Source organism: Euprymna scolopes, chromosome 21 (genome assembly GCF_053919585.1).
Source record: "Euprymna scolopes isolate OS-2025 chromosome 21, ASM5391958v1, whole genome shotgun sequence".
NCBI lineage: Eukaryota > Metazoa > Mollusca > Cephalopoda > Sepiida > Sepiolidae > Euprymna > Euprymna scolopes.
Genome location: NC_136502.1, coordinates 4901361 through 4923593, shown reverse-complemented (window position 1 = coordinate 4923593; position 22233 = coordinate 4901361). Strand labels below are relative to the sequence as shown.

At 32.7% G+C, this 22233-nt stretch overlaps 1 protein-coding gene across 2 annotated transcripts in view; it reads left to right on the top strand.

Annotated features, from left to right (window-relative positions):
• Positions 1–22233, top strand: part of LOC145241976 (protocadherin gamma-C4-like) — a 317214-nt gene that overhangs the window by 261891 nt on the left and 33090 nt on the right. For both annotated transcript variants that reach the window (XM_080104848.1, XM_080104847.1), the window contains exon 2: positions 8781–11276. In XM_080104848.1, the coding sequence (XP_079960974.1) occupies positions 8829–11276 (2448 nt within the window). In that variant the 5' untranslated portion in view covers positions 8781–8828. The remainder of the gene's footprint in view (positions 1–8780; positions 11277–22233) is intronic.

The following is a 22233-nucleotide window of genomic DNA, read 5'->3' as shown; positions in this document are numbered from 1 at the left end:
GCTTCTTTCCAGTGCACTGTGGTGGGTCCCCGACTTAAGTAGGCAATGAATCGATTTGATTGACACATAAGCCATTTCACCGATTTTGATGACAATGAAAGTGTTGAAAACATGGAACATTTGTTGATCCTCAATCCCAGGCAACATCAGGTCTCCCTACTAGTATTTTCTAAACAAATAAAACGAATATGTTTATTTTTTATTTATTTAAAATTCTACAATGTTTTTCTTTTTATTTCTTTTTTTACGGACTGTTATTCTCATCTCCATAGTTATTGTTTCACGACTATTCATCTGGCCTTCTTCGGGTGGTTAACCGCGACGGGGTAAGGAATGCTGAGTCTCTTAACTGTATCCTTAGTAATTAAGTTAACCACCTGACGAAGGCCAGAGGAATAGTTGGCGGAAACGTCGTGAAACAACAACTATAAAGATGAGGATAACAGTCTGCAAATCAATAAATAAATAAATATACAAATTATTCACCTCAAAGAATTCCCATAACAATTTTTTTTTCTTTTTACAATAATAAATATTCTTATCGTAAAACTAATCCTCAGCAAATATATTTCAAATCATTAGACAGGATGTCACTTTTTCAAATATATATATTTTTAACTGTACTGTTTTAGTTGAGAGAAAAGTCGTTATCATCTTATTAACACACACACACACACACACACACACACACACACACATATATATATATATATATATATATATATATATATATATATATATATATATATATAACATAGTTGGGTTTGTATTACTGTACACATAGATTTGAAAAAGTTGTCAAAAAACAAATATATAACAAATAAATGTTATCAAAGGTAAGATAAGTTACTTTTCTTCCAAACTGGATATATTTTTCGTGTTTTTATTCAATGTAACATGTTTATTCAGCTCGAAAAACATACAGTGTTTACCGATGTATTGGAAAATTCAAAATGGCGCCCGACTTTCTCTTTAACACGATAAGTTTGGGAAAAGGTGTTATAAATAATAAACTAGACAAAATACTATTAAAAACCCACCGAATATATGTCAACCTATGTCACGGTAACATATATTGAGCGAGTTTCTAATAGTATTTTGTCTAGTTTTATATTTATAGCACCTTTTCCCAAACTTACCGTGTTAAAGAGAGAGAGTCGGGTGCCATTTTGAATTTTCCAATGCATCGGTAAATACAGTATGGTTTTCGAGCTGAATAAATATGTTACATTAAATAAAAACACTGAAAACATATCCAGTTAGGTAGAAAAGTAACTTATCTTGCCTTTGATAACATTTATTTGTTATATATTTGTTTTGTGACAACTTTTTCGAATCTACGTGTACAGTAATACAAACCACATAGTTTTCTAAAAGCCAAATACGACCATCTCTGTACGATTACCCTACACTGGCTTATACAAGAAAGAATGTACTTTCTCCAAGATGTCTTGCCTGACAGCATTAATCTAGATACTCCACCAACTATGAAGTTAGAAGGTGACCCTAGTAAATAAAATTACGTTAGGAATCGAAACTCATTTCTGAACAAGAGGTACAGATAAGGGTGATGGTCTTTTTCCCTGGCATATCTTAATGTTTGTGCTCAAACTCAATAGCGTTTGGGGCGAACGAGCAGTGTGATAGCCTAAGCTCATTATTGTTGTTGTTAAAAGCGTTATAATAAATTTTTATTTTAATTACAATTTCACCCCAAAAAAGGCACATTGCCACTTTGGTTGTAGGGGGCTACTATCAGGGGCAACAACTACTGGGGTACTATGTAGGGATTTGGGCAGCAAGATGTCGGTTCACGTTGCACTTGAACTTCTGCAAGTCAGTACAGTTGGGGAAGCAGGGACCTGGAATGGAATTCCAAAGTCTAGCAGTTCTGGGGAACAAACTCGTGCTGGTACAAAAAGGTAATGCTACCACAATAATAATTAAATTTAACTTTCGAAATCCTAAAAGAAATTTAATAATTTGATCCAAAAAGAAAGCAGCAAAAGTGAAAATAAAAAAAAAATCCTGGACAACGCCTGATAGATAGAACTAGTAAATAAATAAATTTATGTGAACATTGAAGGTGTCTTTTGTGTGGGTGGATGATCGAACACAATAGTGGATGTTGCTCTAGAAGAAAAGGTTTCCCCGTGTTTTCTTGTTGATATAATCTTTCCTAAGGTTTCTTTATATATTTTTAAAATGTCTATTTTTGTATCTCCTTCCATGACTTTATCTTTCCTTTTGTCGTTCTTGGAAAGAAACAGACCCACGTGTAAAATGGCGGTGTGTTTCTGCCACCCAGAATAGAGCAACGCCATAACGTTTATCTTCCGATTCCATCACAACCACAGAATTGTGACTAATTTAAACTATTCCCATGTTTTATGATTGCAAAGTGAACGGATTGATAACAGACCACACCCTCGTATATATGAACTTAAAGTTATATGAATGCGCATGCGCTCACATGATAACACACCAAATCTTCACACACACACACACACACACACATATACTTACGCAATCATCACACACACATATACTTACTCAATCATCACACACACGTATACCTACGCAATCATCAATGTAGGATGTGAAAATTCCTGCTGGTCGGGAGATTCGGACCCGGCCACGAAGCCATCTTTGAATCCATAGTTATGCAAACAATAAACAACAGCCAAGTTAAAATAATATCAATACCGCCTCTGCTACAGCGTAACCACACGAGATCGTACTTCTCCCTCCTCCTTCACCCCCGCACCTACTCCCTTCCTTCACCACACCTTTCTCCAAAACCCCTACTGTCACATTCACAAAGTATACGCACCACTTTCTTTCAGAGCGTAAACCACACCCGAATATCTGATAAAAAACGATTATAATTTCTACCCACGTTTCAATATGGCTCCTTTTTTGGTCTGATGGAGTAGTATCCTTGAATTGAAATTCTACTGAAATATGTATGCACATATGTAACCAATAATTTGTGTATAATAAACAGACTATATATATATATATATATATATATATATATATATATATATATATATAATATCTCGATATTTCTAAAGTAGAAGCCATTTTCTACTCTAAAAATATTGCAGCAATAAAAACACAGACACCACGTATATATAATATCTCGATATTTCTAAACTAGAAGCCATTTTCTACTCTAAAAAATATTACAGCAATAAAAACACAGACACCACGTATATATAATATCTCGATATTTCTAAACTAGAAGCCATTTTCTACTCTAAAAAATATTACAGCAATAAAAACACAGACACCACCACGTATAGATTCAATATGGTCACATACCTGCCAATATCTGATGCAGTCGAACTGTCGAATCAATTTTCAGAATATTAATTTATTAAGTATTGTTATGAATTATTATTGCTTTTTTGTGTATATGAATGATTAGTTATAATTGTGTACTTAGGAGTGCTAATGTTTGCTGTGCTTGTGCAGTGTATATATCTGTATTTGATAATTATTTTTAGTTTGACCGATACGGACCTCCAATTCTAGAAATACGATCGTTAACGACTTTTACGAAATTGTTTCAGAAAATTGTTTCTCCATTGCGTTTTGCACGATTGCAGTTCTTTAGGAATTTATTTATAAGTGAAAAGATTTTCTTTAATGATTTACGTTTCGAATTGTGTCAAATTATTTAGCTTTAACTTGAGAAATAAACAAAATCTGTTTTTACGGATCCATAAAAATCATATGTTATGAACGTTGATTGCTGACGCAAGTAGTTTTATGATTTTTTTTTTTTTTACATTGAGGCCACCACTTATCAAGGCCCGGGAGCCACTCGGGGATAAGGGTTATTGCATGTACAGTAATCAATGGGATAGTATCGTAGTAATCGTTAGTGTTGGAGATTTTATAAAGTGTCTTACTTAAGGGGGCGATTCATCGGGAATTTGTTTATGTTGGACTTGAAGACATCCAAGTTGTAGTCAGGTGGGAAACAGGCAAACGGAAGAGAGTTCCATAAGCGAGCACTTCTAAGAAATAAGCTTTGTTCATGGAATCTACGTTTTGATTTAGGTACAGATAAAGAGTGGGGGAAATTACTGACAGTGGTTTCAGCTAGACGGGTGTTTTTTGTGAAAGATTGGCGAGGGGGAACAAGAGATTGGACCTCGGACGAGCACTTGCAATAATGATAAAACAAAGATAGGCTCGCAACGTCTCTTCTATGGGAGAGAAGCTGCAGGGAAGAGAAAAGGGCATCCCCCACTAAGCCACAAAGTCTATTTTGTACACTGTCAAGGTAGGATAGGCTGTTTTTAGTAGCTCTTGCACAGATGTGGCAGCAGTACTCCATCCTTGGACGCACTTGTCTTTTATATAAATAGATAATTGCATCAGTAGTGAGATATCTTCTGGAGCGATAGAAAGATCCCACCATTTTCCCAGCGACCAAGACGAGAGTTTATTTAAACGGCTAACGTATAATCGTTCGCTTATTTTAAAACAAGTAAACATTAATTAGAAGTGACTTTTTTAGGGCATTCAGCGTAAAGCATCAGCTGACGTGAGTGTAAACAAACACTGACGATAGGTGAATATAACTAATTTTAATTTTTTTTAATTATTTATTTTTAAGATTTGCCATTAAACAGAGAACCCCTTTTATTTATTTCACAAAAAATTAATAAAAATTTATTATACTTTTTTACGAATTCACGGTAAACGACAACAGAATTAGTTGCCTACTTTAGCTTTCTAAAATATTAAAGAATGATATGCTTGTACCCCCCTATATATATATATATATATATATATATAAGAACAAGTAGTTAACGAAACATGTTAAAAACACTTTGAAAAAGAGTTAAAACATATTTAATTTTAAAAAGGAAGCACAAAATAAGTGGATAGTCCTTAATCCGCGGAGTTTCGAAGAAAATACTTTACTTCTCATCAGAGGGTATGATTTAGCAAAATGCTGGATCGGATTTTGCTTGCAAAAGTATTTAATGAAACTACAAGTAAGTCATAGATCTTCCTTGGTAAGAAATAGTGAAGCAGAAGGAATAGGGTGATGAAAAACGTGCTTTCACGTGAATGGATTGTCTGTTGAAGGGTAAAATATCCAATAACGGTAAAATCCAAAACTCAAAAGTTAGTAAAATTTCCATTTCCACAAGTAAAATCCAAGGGAATCGCGTAATTGGAAGATGGTCCAAAGTAATCCAAAAGGCTGAAATCCGTGGAATAATTCACAAATGGGTACAAAGAAAAGGGAATGAGTTCATATAATAATATTAAAAGGAAGATAAGATGCGTGTATATATATATATATATATATATATATATATATATATATATATATATATATATATATATATATATATGTACACGCACATCTTACATATAGGGGTAAAATTAAACAAAATTGATCGCTTTTTTTTTTTTTTTTTTTTTTGCTCAACATACACCTCCAAGCATCCGGACAACGCCGGGCAATAATGCTAATATATATATATATAGTTTCAAAAGTTTCAAAAGAATGTGTTCTCATCAGAGGAAAGATATTAGCAAATGAATATCATAGCAAAACTATGGATTTGCTGGCATTAATTGAAACAGCATTATATGTAAACTAATGATATAAACAAAAAGGTTTTAGTTCAAAGAGCCCATGAAATCGTGAAAAGAAATGGAAAATGAAAAAAGTAAAATAAAAATCAAAGATTAAAAATCCATATAAAAGGATATAGAGTAGTTATCGAAATGATCAGATGAAATAGAATTTATAATGTTGACAAACAGATCAAAATTAAAAATCTTAAACGTGTGTGTGCAAACTATTGCTTCGGATCATACTATATATATATATATATATATATATATATATATATATATATATATATATATATATATATATATATAAAGGAGATTAGAACAATAGTCTAAAGAGCTGAGTGTATTTCAATGTAACAGTAAAATTACTAGTTTAATTAAAATACAGGAAAGAGAAAGTGCTCGTTGTAATTTAGATATATAAATATCCTAGAGCTAATTCAATATTAAGTAATGTGATTGATAATTTAAAATTTGAAAATCAAATTATAATTAAATTAAAAATCCGTTTCATAAGAAGGAACAACAAAATCAATTATCTATATATATGTATGTATTATTATAATATATGTTGTTTTTAAGGATTTATATGTGTGCGTGGTGTTAGCATGTATTAGCATAGTTATATTAATATAAATATATATATTCTTTTATTACCGTTTTATCTGTTTAGTTACACATGTTTCTGTTACCGAATCGTATCAACGATCCAGTAACTTCACAAACTTGAACAGAAGTTTTGTTCAAGTCTGACGAAGTTACTGGATCGTTGACAGGATTCGGTAACAGAAGCATGTGTAACTAAACAGATAAAACGGTAATAAAATAATATATATATTTGCTCTGCAATTGTATTGAGTACCGTCTTCAAGTTTTTACTATCTACCAGTTTTGCTATATATATATATATATATATATATATATATATATATATATATATATATATATATATATATATGTATATATATATATATAATAGTACGAACCGAAATACTAGTTTGCTATAATGAATAATAAAATATTTTTTTATAAATATATATATATATTTATATATATATATATATGTTAATATATGTATATATATGTGTGTATGCGCGCGCGTTTGTGCGTGTGTGCGCGCGCGTTTGTGCGTGTGTGCGTGCGCGCGGGCGTTTGTGCGTGTGTGCGTGTGTAATTGACTAACAGATAAAGAAACGTATAGGCATATAGTTGTTTTTCTTATTAATCACTCATCATTTTTGCTTGTATTTCTCCAAAACACTTTCTTATAATTTCACTTCTTTGTTTATTTTCTTTTTTATTATTATTTTTCGTTCATGCTCGTCCAACCCCGAATAAAAAGCTGACGATTTTTAAACCGTTATCTTTCCTACTTCCATTCATTTACACAAACAAATGCACTGCTACACACATGCTAACACATGCTAACACATACTACACACATGCTAACACATACAAATCCTTAAAAACAACATTGATTTCCGAAATATATATACTATAGATAATTTTCCTAGTCAAATAATGCGACATTAATGGTGACAATTAGTTTTACAATATTTTAAATATTGATTTGAATAAATGATACAGAGAGAAAAGCAAACACAATGATTTTAATTACTTTATAAAATATGAAAGGAATTGTCTTTGAAGGCTATTACAATGCAGTTCGAGGGAAACACTGTGGACACGAGTCAGTGTAAAAATGAATAATGACAATATTGAAGAAATTTCAATAATTTTCAATTACATTACGTTTATCTACCAACATAATATGTTGTACAAGATGGTAGATGCGGATATTCCAAAATTTTCGAGAATAAAATCTCTTCGTCAGGGTAGAAAAGAAATTATGCAACTGTTTGGACAAGGCTTTACTTTGTCTTTTATTTTTCATCGGTGCCTGTGAGGAAGAAACTCACACACCCACAGTGACTTTTATATAATAGTAGAGATAGTATAATCAAATTGTATAATATCTTTATTTTTTATTTTATTTTATCAACTTATCTTCATCGTTTCAAGGACAGTTGGTCGTCCTGAAAAGGGCAGTTTCTAATGACAAATATATTTCCGGTGGCGAACTTTTTGACGTATGATCATTGCAAAATAATGTCATAACACACACACACACACACACACACACACACACACACACACACACACATATATATATATATATATATATATATATATATATATATGTATGTATGTATATTAAATTACAAATTAATTAATTTTGCGATTTACAGTTTGATAAAATATTATTGAGAGGAAATATTTTTATAAGACAACCCCAGCCAAATAAAAGAGCTCGATATACAAGACAAAGCAAAATGAAAATTGCAAGATTTATAGTTAAATTCTGAGGTAAAAATTTATTGTTTGAAACAAGGAATACAAGAAATTTAAAGTTATTTCCTTAATACATAGGTTTTCAATGCATGGCTCATATCTTCAGAGGAAAGGTATTTAGCAAAATAATCACTATGAATAACCATAACTTTTGATATTTAGCACATTTTATTGAAAATTAGAGTTAAAAATATTTTTTTCCAAAAAACATAGACAAGGACATCAATTGTTTAAAGTGATTCAATGCGAGAATTAAAAAGGCTATTTCGAACTTTTTGACATTTCTGAATTTTTGAGATGACGATTGGTTATTTGTATTATCATTCCTCGGACTACTGTTCTCATATTGAGTGTGATTTTCACAACGTTTCGGTCGATATAACCTCCGACCTTCTTCAGGTGTATCTTGTCGAACTCGGAAATTTGGATGGAATTTTGAGTGGAACCCTTTATTTACTTCATGGGGGTAGCGTGCTCTTGTTCCGTCAGCCATGACTGGATAGAGGTCCTAAGTAATTTGCAAATGTATTTTTTCTGTCGCCCACACTGAAGATTGAACCTTCAACCTTCAGGAGAATATCACTTTTACAATTGTTTTTTCCAAGTACTCTAACAACTGCGTCACGGGTCCTAACTTTTGCTACAATGTGCAGACATAAATCTGTTTACTAAAAATTCGATATTTTTACTTCACAGAATTTGACTTAACTATACATCGTAAAAGTATATATATGTTTGTGTGTGCATTTAATTCATTTGTTGCATCTGCACATTCCCTAAAACTATCTATATTTTTTGTCTTTTATTTTATCCAGGTCTTCTCATCGCACAAGAAACCCAACCATTAGTTTTCCAGATTTTAGATGGATCTCATCACTAGCATCTCACATAATGAACTCATGTTAAGCATGTCAATCGCCGCGTATTTATTGCCATTCCTGTTTCACACATGCCTCAGCGTCGACCTTACCTATTACATGAAAGAAGGGGATAATCCAAATACTTACCTGGGCGACGTCGCCTCAGATTCCAACCTGATGAACACGATCCCTCACCAAGATCGGAATCTGATCCAGTTCGTCTTTCTCAACCAAAAAGACACCGACAGGCCTTTTCTGTTCAGCATTTCCAAAAGAACGGGCAAACTTTATTCGGCTCAGACCATCGACGCCGAGACCCTATGCACACGCAATACCGAGTGCTTCATAATGGTCGACGTTGCCGTTCGAAAAGCGACCTCGTTCATCAAAATTATTGAAGTGAAAATAATCATAAAAGACATGAACGACCACAAGCCAGAGTTTCCATTAAAACAATTCAGTATTGAATTCTCCGAAGACGATAAAAAAGGGATCCGTAAAATAATCCCCAGTGCGCAGGACGGGGATATTGGACTTCAAAATTCACAAATCACATATCACTTAAAGAAAAATATTGATGAGCCATTTGCGCTAAATGTGTCGCGGAGTGTTGATGGCACCTCAGAACTTGTTATTATCCTGCAAGAGACACTGGACAGGGAGATGAAAGCTTCGTATAGAATCCAGGTCGTTGCAAAAGATGGCGGATCTCCACCCGAGCAGAATGTTTTGGATTTATACATTTCTGTGATGGACGTAAACGACAACCCTCCCGTTTTCTTACAAAGTATCTATAACGTCTCCGTTACCAATGAGCATCATGGTGTCTCGCCATTTATTATCTTGTCGGCTAGCGATTTGGACTCGGATAAAAACGGACGAGTTGTCTATCGGTATAGTCCGCAGACGTCAGACGCAGCCAAATCACATTTTAAGCTAAACGAAATAACTGGGGAGATCTTTCTTCAGAAGAAGTTTTTGTCTGGACAGAAATTGACTCACGAGTTGTACGTGAAAGCGACGGATGAAGGAGTCCCTGCGTTGAGTTCGATGGCGATGGTTCAGGTTAACGTTATCAACCAACAGAACAATGCCCCGAAAATCGAAGTCACCTTTGTCTCAGTTTCAAACTCACACACGATACTTGAGAATATCGAGGTTGGGAGTTTTATTGCATACGTTAAAGTGATTGACCACGATGCCGGATTGAATGGTGAAGTGACCTGTGACCTTCATCACGATAAATTCCAACTTCAGACGTTTAACACAAAAAAATATAAAGTTATCGTAAAGAACCCAGTCGACAGGGAAACTCAAGATCACCATGATATAACCATCCGGTGTCAGGACAGAGGTTCCCCGCCTTTAAGTAGCGTCAACAAGTTCTCCATCACAGTGATGGATACAAACGATGAGAAGCCGAGGTTCTCCAAAGAGACCTACAAATTTACGATTTACGAAAATGAAAAATCGAAAATCCCGGTCGGATATATAAATGCAACAGATCCGGATCTGGGACCAGGTGGAAAGCTCACCTACTCTCTTCTGACGAGCAACAAGAATTTCTTACCGTTTTATATCAAAGACAACGGATTAATTTTGACTGTAATGCGTCTTGATCACGAGTTCCAGGAGATTTACCATTTTCAAGTTCTGGTCAAAGACAGTGGGATGCCGTCGCTGAATAATACGGTGAAAGTGATCGTCAAGGTCAAAGACAAGAATGACAACGCGCCATTTTTCACCTTCCCAAACGTGAACCCGTTCACGTTGAACGTTCACTATCATCCCTACCGCACGAACAACATCACCTACCTACGCGCGTCGGACAGCGACAGTCGAGAAAATGCCTTTCTTAAATACGAGATCCTTCACGGAAACGATAAGCAACTATTTATTGTCAACCCTTACACAGGGCTATTGTCTTTCAATCGTGTGGTAACACTACGCGATGCAGGAACATACAGCCTCCAGCTTGGCGTCAAGGACAGTGGGATACCCGTACAGACGGCCATGACAAATATAACATTGAGACTCACAGTGAGCAACAAGACATCGGAAATTGTCAACCCTATGCATGTCCAGTCGGAGAACAAAATCCAACTCTACTTGGTCGTGGTTATCGTTGTTATCGCAATCACAGTATCCGTGCCTGTGACGGCGGCGATATCTATTTGCATAATCCGGTGTAATAACCGTAGAAACGTGTCCAACGATAATCACTCGAGCCTTTGCGCATGCGAGCAGCGAAACACAAAATGCCCGTTCCACGTTTCGCCTTCCTGGCCGAGGGTACCCATGGTGCAGACAGCTGATGGGGCCATGTCTTCCAATAGTCTACCACCGCGTCCGAAAAAGGGGCCAAACTTGGGGAATGAATTTAGCTGCGTAGACAATTGCACAGACAACAAAGCTGCTTCACTTCCGCCAGACAGCGACATCATATACCAGGTACGTTTCGCCTTTATTTATTTATAATCTTTTTATTTTTTATTTATTTATTATTTATTTATGTATTTTATTTTATTTCATTTTATTATTTTTTTATTATTCTATTACATCATATACCAGGTACGTTTCGCCTTTATTTATTTATTTATTATCTTTTTATTTTTAATTTACTTATTTATTTATTTTTTATTTTATTTCATTTTATTTCAAATTATTATATCATATACCAGGTACGTTTCGCCTTTATTTATTTATTTATTATCTTTTTATTTTTAATTTACTTATTTATTTATTTTTTATTTTATTTCATTTTATTTCAAATTATTATATCATATACCAGGTACGTTTCGCCTTTATTTATTTATTTATTATTTTTACTTATTTATTTTTTATTTATTTAATTTTATTTCATTTTATTTCAAATTATTACATTATATACCAGGTACGTCTCGCCTTTATTTATTTATTAATTATTTTTACTTATTTATTTTTTATTTATTTAATTTTATTTCATTTTATTTCAAATTATTACATTATATACCAGGTACGTCTCGCCTTTATTTATTTATTTATTTATTTATTATTTTTTTATTTTTTATTTACTTATTTATTTATTTATTTTTTATTTTATTTTATTTCATTTTATTTCAAATTATTATATCATATACCAGGTACGTTTCGCCTTCATTTATTTATTTATTATTTTTATTTATTTATTTTTTATTTATTTAATTTTATTTCATTTTATTTGAAAATTACATTATATACCAGGTACGTCTCGCCTTTATTTATTTATTTATTTATTATCTTTTTATTTTTTATTTACTTATTTATTTATTTTTTATTTATTTTATTTCATTTCCTTTTATTTCAAATTATTATATCATATACCAGGTACGTTTCGCCTTTATTTATTTATTTATTATTTTATTTATTTATTTCTTATTTATTTAATTTTATTTCAAATTATTACATTATATACCAGGTACATCTCGCCTTTATTTATTTATTTATTTATTATCTTTTTATTTTTTATTTACTTATTTATTTATTTATTTTTTATTTTATTTAATTTTATTTCAAATTATTACATTATATACCAGGTACATCTCGCCTTTATTTATTTATTTATTTATTATCTTTTTATTTTTTATTTACTTATTTATTTATTTTTTATTTTATTTTATTTCATTTTATTTCAAATTATTATATCATATACCAGGTACGTTTCGACTTTATTTATTTATTTATAATTTTTATTTATTTATTTTTTATTTATTTTATTTTATTTCATTTTATTTCAAATTATTACATTATATACCAGGTACGTCTCGCCTTTATTTATTTATTTATTTATTATCTTTTTATTTTTTATTTACTTATTTATTTATTTTTTATTTTATTTCATTTTATTTCAAATTATTACATTATGTACCAGGTACGTTTCGCCTTTATTTATTTATTTATTTTCTTTTTATTTTTTATTTACTTATTTATTTTTTATTTATTTTATTTTATTTCATTTTATTTTAAATTATTACATCATATACCAGGTACGTTTCGGCTTTATTTATTTATAATCTTTTTATTTTTTTTTATTTATTTATTATTTATTTATGTATTTTATTTCATTTCATTTTATTTCAAATTATTACATCATATACCAGGTACGTTTCGCCTTTATTTATTTATTTATTTATTATTTTTATTTATTTATTTTATTGGTACTAGTGCACTTATTGATCCGTGCTAAAAAAATAACGTTATTATTTAGAAAGCTATTCTTAGCATGGGAGGGGAGGGTGTTTTGTACCTGTTATACAATTTACCAAAAACAGATACCGTAAAACTTTAATTAAACTTGCAAATACTGTTTTAAAAAATAGCACGCATCAATAAGCGGACTAGCACCATTTTATTTTATTTATTTATTCTTATTTATTTTTTATTTTATTTTATTTCATTGAATATCTGAATTAAGAAGAAAATATATATATAGTAATTTATAAAATATATATGGCGATTAAGCTACACTGAATATTTCGCGTTTCATCCACTCTAGGATTCTTCATGCTTAAGAGTTCTAGAGTGGATGAAACGCGGAATATTCAGTGTAGCTTAATCGCCATATATATTTTATAACTTACTAACTAGCTCTTCCTACGTATTGAGCATTTTTGAAGTAAATACTTAAAGTTTACGCATAAACTTATACTTTCGTATATTAATTTTATGTGAGTAAATTAAGTACTTATATATATAGAGAGAGAGATGGTTTTCTGACGAATGATAAAAAATATTTTTTTGTATAGTTTTAAAGGTTGAAAACTTCAAGGACGATATATATATATATATATATATATATATATATATATATATATATATATATATATATATATATATATATGTGTGTGTGTGTGTGTGTGTGGGTTGTTAAAGTGTTACACGTTCGTTACAAATCATTACATCATATATCAGGCACGTTTCGTTATTGTTCTTTGTTTTGTTTTGTTTTTTTAATGAATACACTGAATTAAGGAGAAAGTGTCTATATATTAATACCGTAGTATCTTTCACGTACGTGTGTAATGGTTTCCAGATTATAAATTATTCGGTTGGGAGATCCTATTTATTAAAAAGGGGGGGGGGCAGAAGGTGATAACATGCTATGAATATTAAATTATTAGTGTATGCGCTAATTTAATGTTCGTAGTATGTTATCGCCTTTTATCCTCTTTTTTAATAAATAGGATCTCCCGATCACCGAAATGTAAAAAAATTAAAATTATGTTGCTTTTGGGCCGTAAGTGAAACTGAAATATACTGTCTTCGTCTTCTAGCTAGGATCCGAGGGTAGTATCTGTTCTGTCTAAAGATGGTATAATTATATTGTGGGGTTTTCGTTCGCGCTGGGCATCCATGCAATGAAAATATATCCTATAGAATATTGAAGATAAACCGTAATAACCAGATATATTCTGACACTACCTGAACCAGATTATTTAGGTAAATACTTTTCCAGGGCTACAATAATGATGCGGGACCTTTTGGCCAAGATCAAAGTGTAGTATCTGTTCGTCAGTTGCGGCACTTCCGTTTCTCATTCTCTTTCAGTGGAGGAGAAATCCTTCACGACTGAGACAAGTTTCATTTTTGTACCTTTTCTTCACGTTAAAAAACGACCCTGGTGCCTAATTCTGTCCCGTGGGAGAGGGCATTGTAAATAGGTACAATTATGACGCGGGGTTTCCATTCAAGCTGAACGTCCACAGAATATCCAGCAGCAATATATTACATATCAAAGATGTCGCCGTGGAATTTCTACTGGTCATGTTGTTATATATTCGTTATCATCGAGGTTATCCTTGAGGGGTACCAAATTGAACTTTCGTTACATTTGAATATGTTATATAGAGTTCTTCATTTAGGGGCGCCATTTAAATCATTGAGGGGCACTTTTTACGTTTTCTATATAACATAAGAAAGATTCCGTGTGATTGTCTCTAACATAAATGGTTGTGTGTTTGATTATCATAAAGGGAATCGTGTGTGTGACATGTAATTTCTGAACCTACCTCTGTTTCTCGCTGTTGAACCATCTGGCAATTTCTCATCCTGGAGGGAGACTTGATACCTGTTTGACGAAGATTTATCACTCCAAGACGATGAAATGGTTTTATAGTTTTTATTTCACTTTCCCCAGAGGTCCTGCAGCAGGTGTAAAGTGAAATCTGCTTGTGTGGTTCTTCTTCACACACGTCAGCGTTCGTCTCCCCCCTCCCCATTTAAGAGGGGGAGACCACGGAAAACGTCCGTCTTCTTCAAAGCTCAAATCAAATCTCTCAGATCTAGCCAACCACGTCACACATACGTAATTTGGTCAGCTGACCTTTGGTTCTGGTAAACGTGTCTACCTCCACGTTTACTCACCTCTCTCTCTCTCTCTCTCTCTCTCTCTCTCTCCCTCTCTCCTTCTCTATTCTCTTATAGAGACACAGAGAGAGAAAATAGAAAGAGTAAGAAAGCCAGAGAGGGGGGGAGAGATGCTCGTTAACAATGTTAGTATGTATGAGTTGTTGACGTTCATATCTACACTTAAAAAAAAAAAAAAAAAAAAAAAAACTTTATGCATACATTTAAGGTTGTTTATGCAGAATAATGACCGCGCTATCGTCGGAATTTTCCAGACAATTTATATAAAACGCCGGAAAGTATCGAATGAAAATTTCATGACGTTTTTTGTTTTTGCTCATACGCTGGCCAATTTTTCAATTAAGTACAGTATAACTCCTATAATTTGAACATCCGCTTCGTTCAAATTAGAGGATGCTGTTCAAGTTTCGTGATAAAAAAATGTGCTGCAGTTAACTTTAATTTTCTAAGAATTAAGAAATAGTAAATGAAATTCATTGCTATATGATACTTCAAGTATATATTAAGTTGAATTTACGATATATTGCAAGTAATAATTATTAAATATTATTACCAGGAACAAAAACATTGAAAGTAAATTAAAATCTACTCTTACTTGTTAGGTATTTATTACTTAAGTTATCATCTACAGAAATCATACATTTATGTAAAATACGTTTTTTTTATTATTATTTATTCATTGAGTGAGTCTCATTGCAGTTTCTATTTTCATCGATTGATCTCTCGGGCGCTGCCATTGTATTCCGTAAGCGATCACGAAAATCTACAATTTCTTGGTTCTGTAGTTTCTTTATGATTACATCTCTTCGGAGTGACATTGCTTGCAAAACATAGTTGTCACTAAACTAAGGACTTTTTTCTAGAAATTTTATAACCATCTCCATAGACTTTTCTGCATCATCCCATGATATCAGAGTGTTCTTGTGTATTTACATTAAGGTCAAGAGAATGGAAGCTGTCGCTATTTTATTTTCCTCATCTTGTTGCACCCACATTTCAACATCATTTGCATTAAGTGATTTAAGAACAGCGTAGTTGGTCGGTAACCGTTTGGTTTCAAGATTTTTTTCTAGACCAGATGTATTCTCTGATTCTTTCATTCAGAAGCCTTTGGCGCTGGGCATAATTTACCCTATGCTTTTATTAATGTGCTTACTCGAACTTGATTCCATGCACTTGCTAGAGAAAATATGGCATCTTTGATAGTAAAATGGCGCTGAAAATCGCTTATACGCACGGTACTATTTATCATATTAATCATGAAATCATTTCTGTAGAAACATTTTAAGTTCCATATATTCCAAATAAGGTTGGATGAGAGAAGTCACATTAGGTGGTAAGTAGCACATAAAAAATATTCCCGCAAGATGACACTAGTTCTGACTCAGGAGGATGTTCTCTACAATTGTCCAACAGAAGCAAGTACTTTGAATCAGGTTTACCTAATTCAAGAAAACACCTCTGGACAACTGGCACAATTTTTTGCAAAAACCATTTTTTAAACAACTGTTGATTCATCCATCCATTTCGTGAAGAATAATAGGATACTGGCAAAGGTGAAACTCCTTTCAATGCTCGGGGACACTTTGATTTGCTGATGACCAGAAGCTTAAGTTTATGAGTTTCAGAAGCATTAGCGCATACCATCACTGTAAGTCTTTCTTTATTTAATTTGAAGCCTTTTATTTTCTGCTCCTCGGATCCGGCTAATGTTTTTGTGGGTAAACACTTCCAATTTACGCCATTTTCATCAGCGTTCTAAACATCCTGTGGTGTTAAACCATAATCGGCAATTATCGTCTTGAATTTGCCACAATAATTTAATGCTGCGTGTGTATCAGCAGACCGTTGTTCACCTGACATTGTTGTCTTATACCATGTCTACTCTTAAAGCTCCTAAGCCAGCCTTCACTGAATTTCATATCTTCTGCGATATTCAACTCTTCCTTAAGAGAGTTTGCTTTACCAATTAACATGGGCCCAGATATTGCTACACCTTCATTCCGTTTTGTTACAAACCACTCATGCAATATTCGATCGAATTTAACTTGCTTTGGTCTGCGAAGAGTCCTTCTTTTGACATGTCTTTTATTTGGAGAGAAAGGAGCAGCCTTCAATATTTCCTCCTTTTTCTTTTTGATGTAAAACAGTGTACTTCTTCCAATCTTATAATCTCTCAATATAACGCTATTTTCAACTCCAGCATCTAATTTTTCTATAATTTGACGTTTTTCGAGTAAAGTCAGTGTCACTTGCTTTCTTTTAGAGTCTCAAGCCATTGTGATGGGTTGTTTTACACTATTTTAAATATAGCAATCTGAAAAAAACATTTACAGTTAGTGTAAATTAATTATGACTAGGTAATCTACATTAATTGCATAGTACCAATATTAACATTTCTGCGCAATATCTGACTAAACCATGTAAACAGTTTTACTGCAACTCCGAATCAAATATGCTAATATAATTTCAATGACTAGACAGTTCAAGTTTAGAGAAAGTCCAGGTCTAGAAGTCTGAATGAGAGGACGTCTAAATGAGAGGAAGTCAAACTTTAGAGGAAGTTCAAATTAAAGGAGTTTTACTGTATATATTATCTCTGTTATTATGAAAATAATTCAATTAAAAATGAATTAAAAACTGAAAACAATATTTGGTACTTATTCAGATTGGCACTTACAGCGGCAATTGAAAAATACAGACACGTCTGTATGATGTACGTTATCGTTATAAAACGAAAAATATCATATTCCAAAAATTATGTAAATCGATCAATTAGTTTTATTTAAAACTAAGAAAATCTTGTCGGCTAGCGAATCAACATTTACGATTTTTAGTGATTTTACTATTAAACTGCATTGAACAACTTCGATTTGAGTCGTCTCCCCTTTTTTATTTCATCGAATTTGATGATGGCTAATGAAGACACTACAATAGACTTAGTCGTAAATTTTGATTTCCTTTTTTTCTTTTTTTCTTTTTTTTTTTTGAATAAAGAAACTACTTTATGAAATTACGTGATTTTTTTTTTAAATATTTCATCTTAGTTAATAAAGACCGTGCTATCGTCGGAAATTTTCCTGGCATATTTTGTAAAACGACGGAAGATGCAGAAAATTTGAGCCAATGAAATTGCAACATCCAACGTCATTGACTTACTAGGAAAATTTCCGACGATAGCATGGTTTTATTCTGCGTGAGTATCACTTTTAATTACTATGTGTGTGATTTTTTTAGATGAAAATTGATGAGTTGTATTATTTCGATTATTCAGACGATTATTCGCATCTTGAGTGTTATTCTACCCGGTCATGGCTGACGAGACGAGACCATGCTACACCCGTGGATTCCAATAGTTCGATAGAAAGATACACTTGAAGAAGGTCAAAGGATACATCGGCTGAAACGTTATGAGAATAACACGAAAGATGATGACAGTCGTTTGAGTGATTCAAATAAAACACATGGTTACGTTTGTCTGTTTTTTTATTATAAATCTCTGAATTAAGGAGAAAGTATATATATGGGCCGTTAAAGTTTATATCTACAACTTTGTTATCATTTTTTTTTACTGCGTATATGCGTTACCCTGGTCTAAATTTTGGTGCTTGTTTAGAATTAAACACATTAAAAAAATGAATTGCAAAGAAAAAAATCGTTATGATGTACGTACCCGTGACAGAATAAAGATGTCATATTCCAAAAATCACATAAATTGATCAAGTAGTTTTTTTTACATATAGAAAATCATTTTCTTTTACAATTTTGAACACTTTTATGTAGTGTAGAAAAATGTGGCAATTACAGAGCTGATTTTGGTCTTAATAGTTCGAATTGAGTTGCCTCCCCCTTATTTATAAAATATGTTGTATCAAAATATAACGTATTTCTTCCTTTAAAATTCGATTTTCTCAGTTTAAAAAAATACTTGATCAATTCATGTGATTTTTGGAAAATGAAATCTTCGTTTCGTGACGGGTACGTACATCACGAAGCTTTTTAAAAACATGTTTCTGTAGTTTTCATATGAAAATAGGTTTAATTCTAAACAAAACTCCTAAACTTTAAGTCTGTCAAACTTTTGAAGATCGCTCTGAATTTAAATTTGCAAACTTGTATTCCTTATAAAACATATAATTTATTAAATAAAGTTTGCAAATTTAATTAAATTCTAATAATTCTTGGATATTTGATGATTAAAAAAAAAAGGAACACATTGATTTGTTCAGAACGATTAGTTTCCTAGCGAAGAAACGCTTTTCATAGATTCGGGAAGATTCCCTTAGCCCGTATTCGCCGGCAAGGGATCTTATTAGGTTTTGTATTTTTTTTGTTTTATTTGTTTGTTTGTTTGTTTGATTGTTTGTTTGTTAAGGCTACAATAACGTTGGATGTTCGTTGAACAACTTGGATCTTATTTTTTTATTATTATTCGTTTAGGGCATCTATTTACAGCGATTGTCTTTTTGGTTTCGTTCCGTGTCTTGCTTAAAATTGAGTAAACAATCGTTTTAATTGAATTTGTCTTGAATTTCTGGAGCTTTCATTTTGACTGTGTCACTACAGAACATGGATGGAACCGGAGGAGTTACAAAGATTTGGAAGCAGAAGAAGAGAAAGAGGAGGGAGAAGGGGGAGATTGTCGAATGGAAATGTCGACAAGGTTTCTTCACTATGACTCTAAGCGAATGGTTCGGTTTAACCAGATTTGGGGTGTGGTTAGCGAAACTCCCCTTAAGGTCATTTTATTTCCGGGGAGCTCGATGAAAATTATAAAAAAGAGAGAGAGAGAGAATGACAGAGCATACGTAAGAAGAGAAAATGAGGACGAAACATCGTAGTAGGAGGAAGAGGAGGAGGAGGAGGAGGAGGAGGAAAATAGAAAAAATAAAAGTTCAGAAAAGTTTAGGAGTAAATTGTGGAAAGTACAGGCATAAAGATAAGGGAGCATATATATATATATATATATATATATATATATATATATATATACTAGCGTTGCCCGAGTGTTTGGATGTGTATGTTGAGCAAAAAAAGAAAAAGTGGTAGTTGGAAGGCAGGCTCGAACCCGTACCGCAAAGGAGGAAAAGAACGGGGTAAAACCTAACGTTTATGCTGTTACGACCACCGCCAAACCGGAAGCGGCATTTTTTTTAAATTAAGGCTAGACAATCTAAAGGAGAGGATAACTTTAAAAAATATCGGCGAAAGAAGTGACCCCCCCCCCCTGTAGAAAAGTGCCTAGTTGAAGGGGAAGATATTAATGTTTTTAGCCAATTTTTCGATATTTGTCGTATAAAAGCTCGAACTTAAAAACGATACTGATCTTGGTAAAATCCGTCGCCTCTATTGAAAGTTCAAGGCAGACATGCAAACAGACATACATACAAATATATATTTATATATTGGTAACTAAAAATTTTCGACCCAAACTGATGAAAAACCTTGCCCTATTTCTGAATACCCTTTATGTAAAATTTCAAATACTTAGACCAGAAATTGTCTGAGTAATTTGGAAGAGACCGCAGAGGTCAATTTTTTTAAAAACTTTGACCCCTATTATGACCCCTTAAAATTTAATGTTTTGGGCTGAAATCAAGTTATTAAGTTAGATCCATGTCCAAGGAACCTATATCTAAAATTTCAAGTGCGTAGACCCAAAATTATCAGAGGAGTTTGGTAGAGTTCTCAAAGGTCACATCGTTGAACTTTGACCCCTTAATCGCCAAATTTCTGACCAAAAACCGATCACATCGATTTTTCCAAATCTCAGTAACCTGTATATCAAATTTCGAGTCTGTAGACTAAAATTGACAGAGTTATTGCGTAGGGAAATGTACACAGATACACAAACACACAGACACTTTTACTTTTATATATATAGATAAAGCTGAAGTATTTGTCACACTGACATTGATATTAAAAGCTCACCTTTGTGAACTGTGACTCAAAGATCGGAAAGTGAGATTGCAAAAGATGCTTGTGCAGCCCTGTAGGCATTCCGGGCAGGCGATTTAAACTAACCTCAGAGAGAAGGCTGAGCTGATTAAATACTTGCACTTGGAATTTGACTTCAACTTTTCTTTACATCTCAAACCTGTAGTTTATTATTCGTCCATTTCAAAGTCTCAGACATTTGATTTCATATATATATATATATACACACCTTTTTCTTCACTATATTCCCTCTGCTTCACTTTTTTTTTCTTTGTTTTCAAGTAAGATCTTTGAATTACTTGTTGTTTCATCAAATACTTCTGCATGCAAAATCCGATCCCGCATTTTGCTAATTCCTACCCTCTGATGAGAAGGAAAGTATTTCTTCGAAACTCCGCGGATTAAGGACTATCCATTTATCTAGTGTTTCCTTTTCAGATTAAATATGTTTTTAACTCATTTCAAAGTGTTTTTTAACATGTTTTATTAACTTTTGCTCCTAAATATATATATATATATATATATATATATATATATATATATATATATATATATATATTCATTATTTTTACTTTAATGCCCCTTTACTAGTCTGCCACTGACTCATAAGAGGCTACTGTAAATTAAGGGAAAAATATGTAGGGCATTCTAAGTGGGGAGTTGTGCAGCGAGATGCTTGTTCATATTACATTTAATTTCTGTGTGTTGGTACAGTCAAGAAAACAAGTAGCAAAGAGGGAATTTCAAAGGCAAACAGTTTGAGAAAAAAGCTATTAGAATAGAAAACTTTCTGGGATCTGTAGGCGTCTATAGCGAAGGGGTGTAATTTTGCTGCTTAGGCGTATTTATGTTTAGGGGGCGCAAGTACAGAAAGTTAGTCTGAGCACATTCGATTGAAGTATGCATAACACAAGTGCAAGGATGTTAGAGTTTGGTCGACAATGCAGAATTGGGTTAGAGACCCTTTTTTGAACCCTGTCTGCAAGGGAGAGACTAATCGTCGTTGCGCCAATCCAGATGTGGCAACAATTTTCTATGCATGGGCGAATGGTGACATACTGGTAAGTGTGAGCAGTTTTGTAGACCG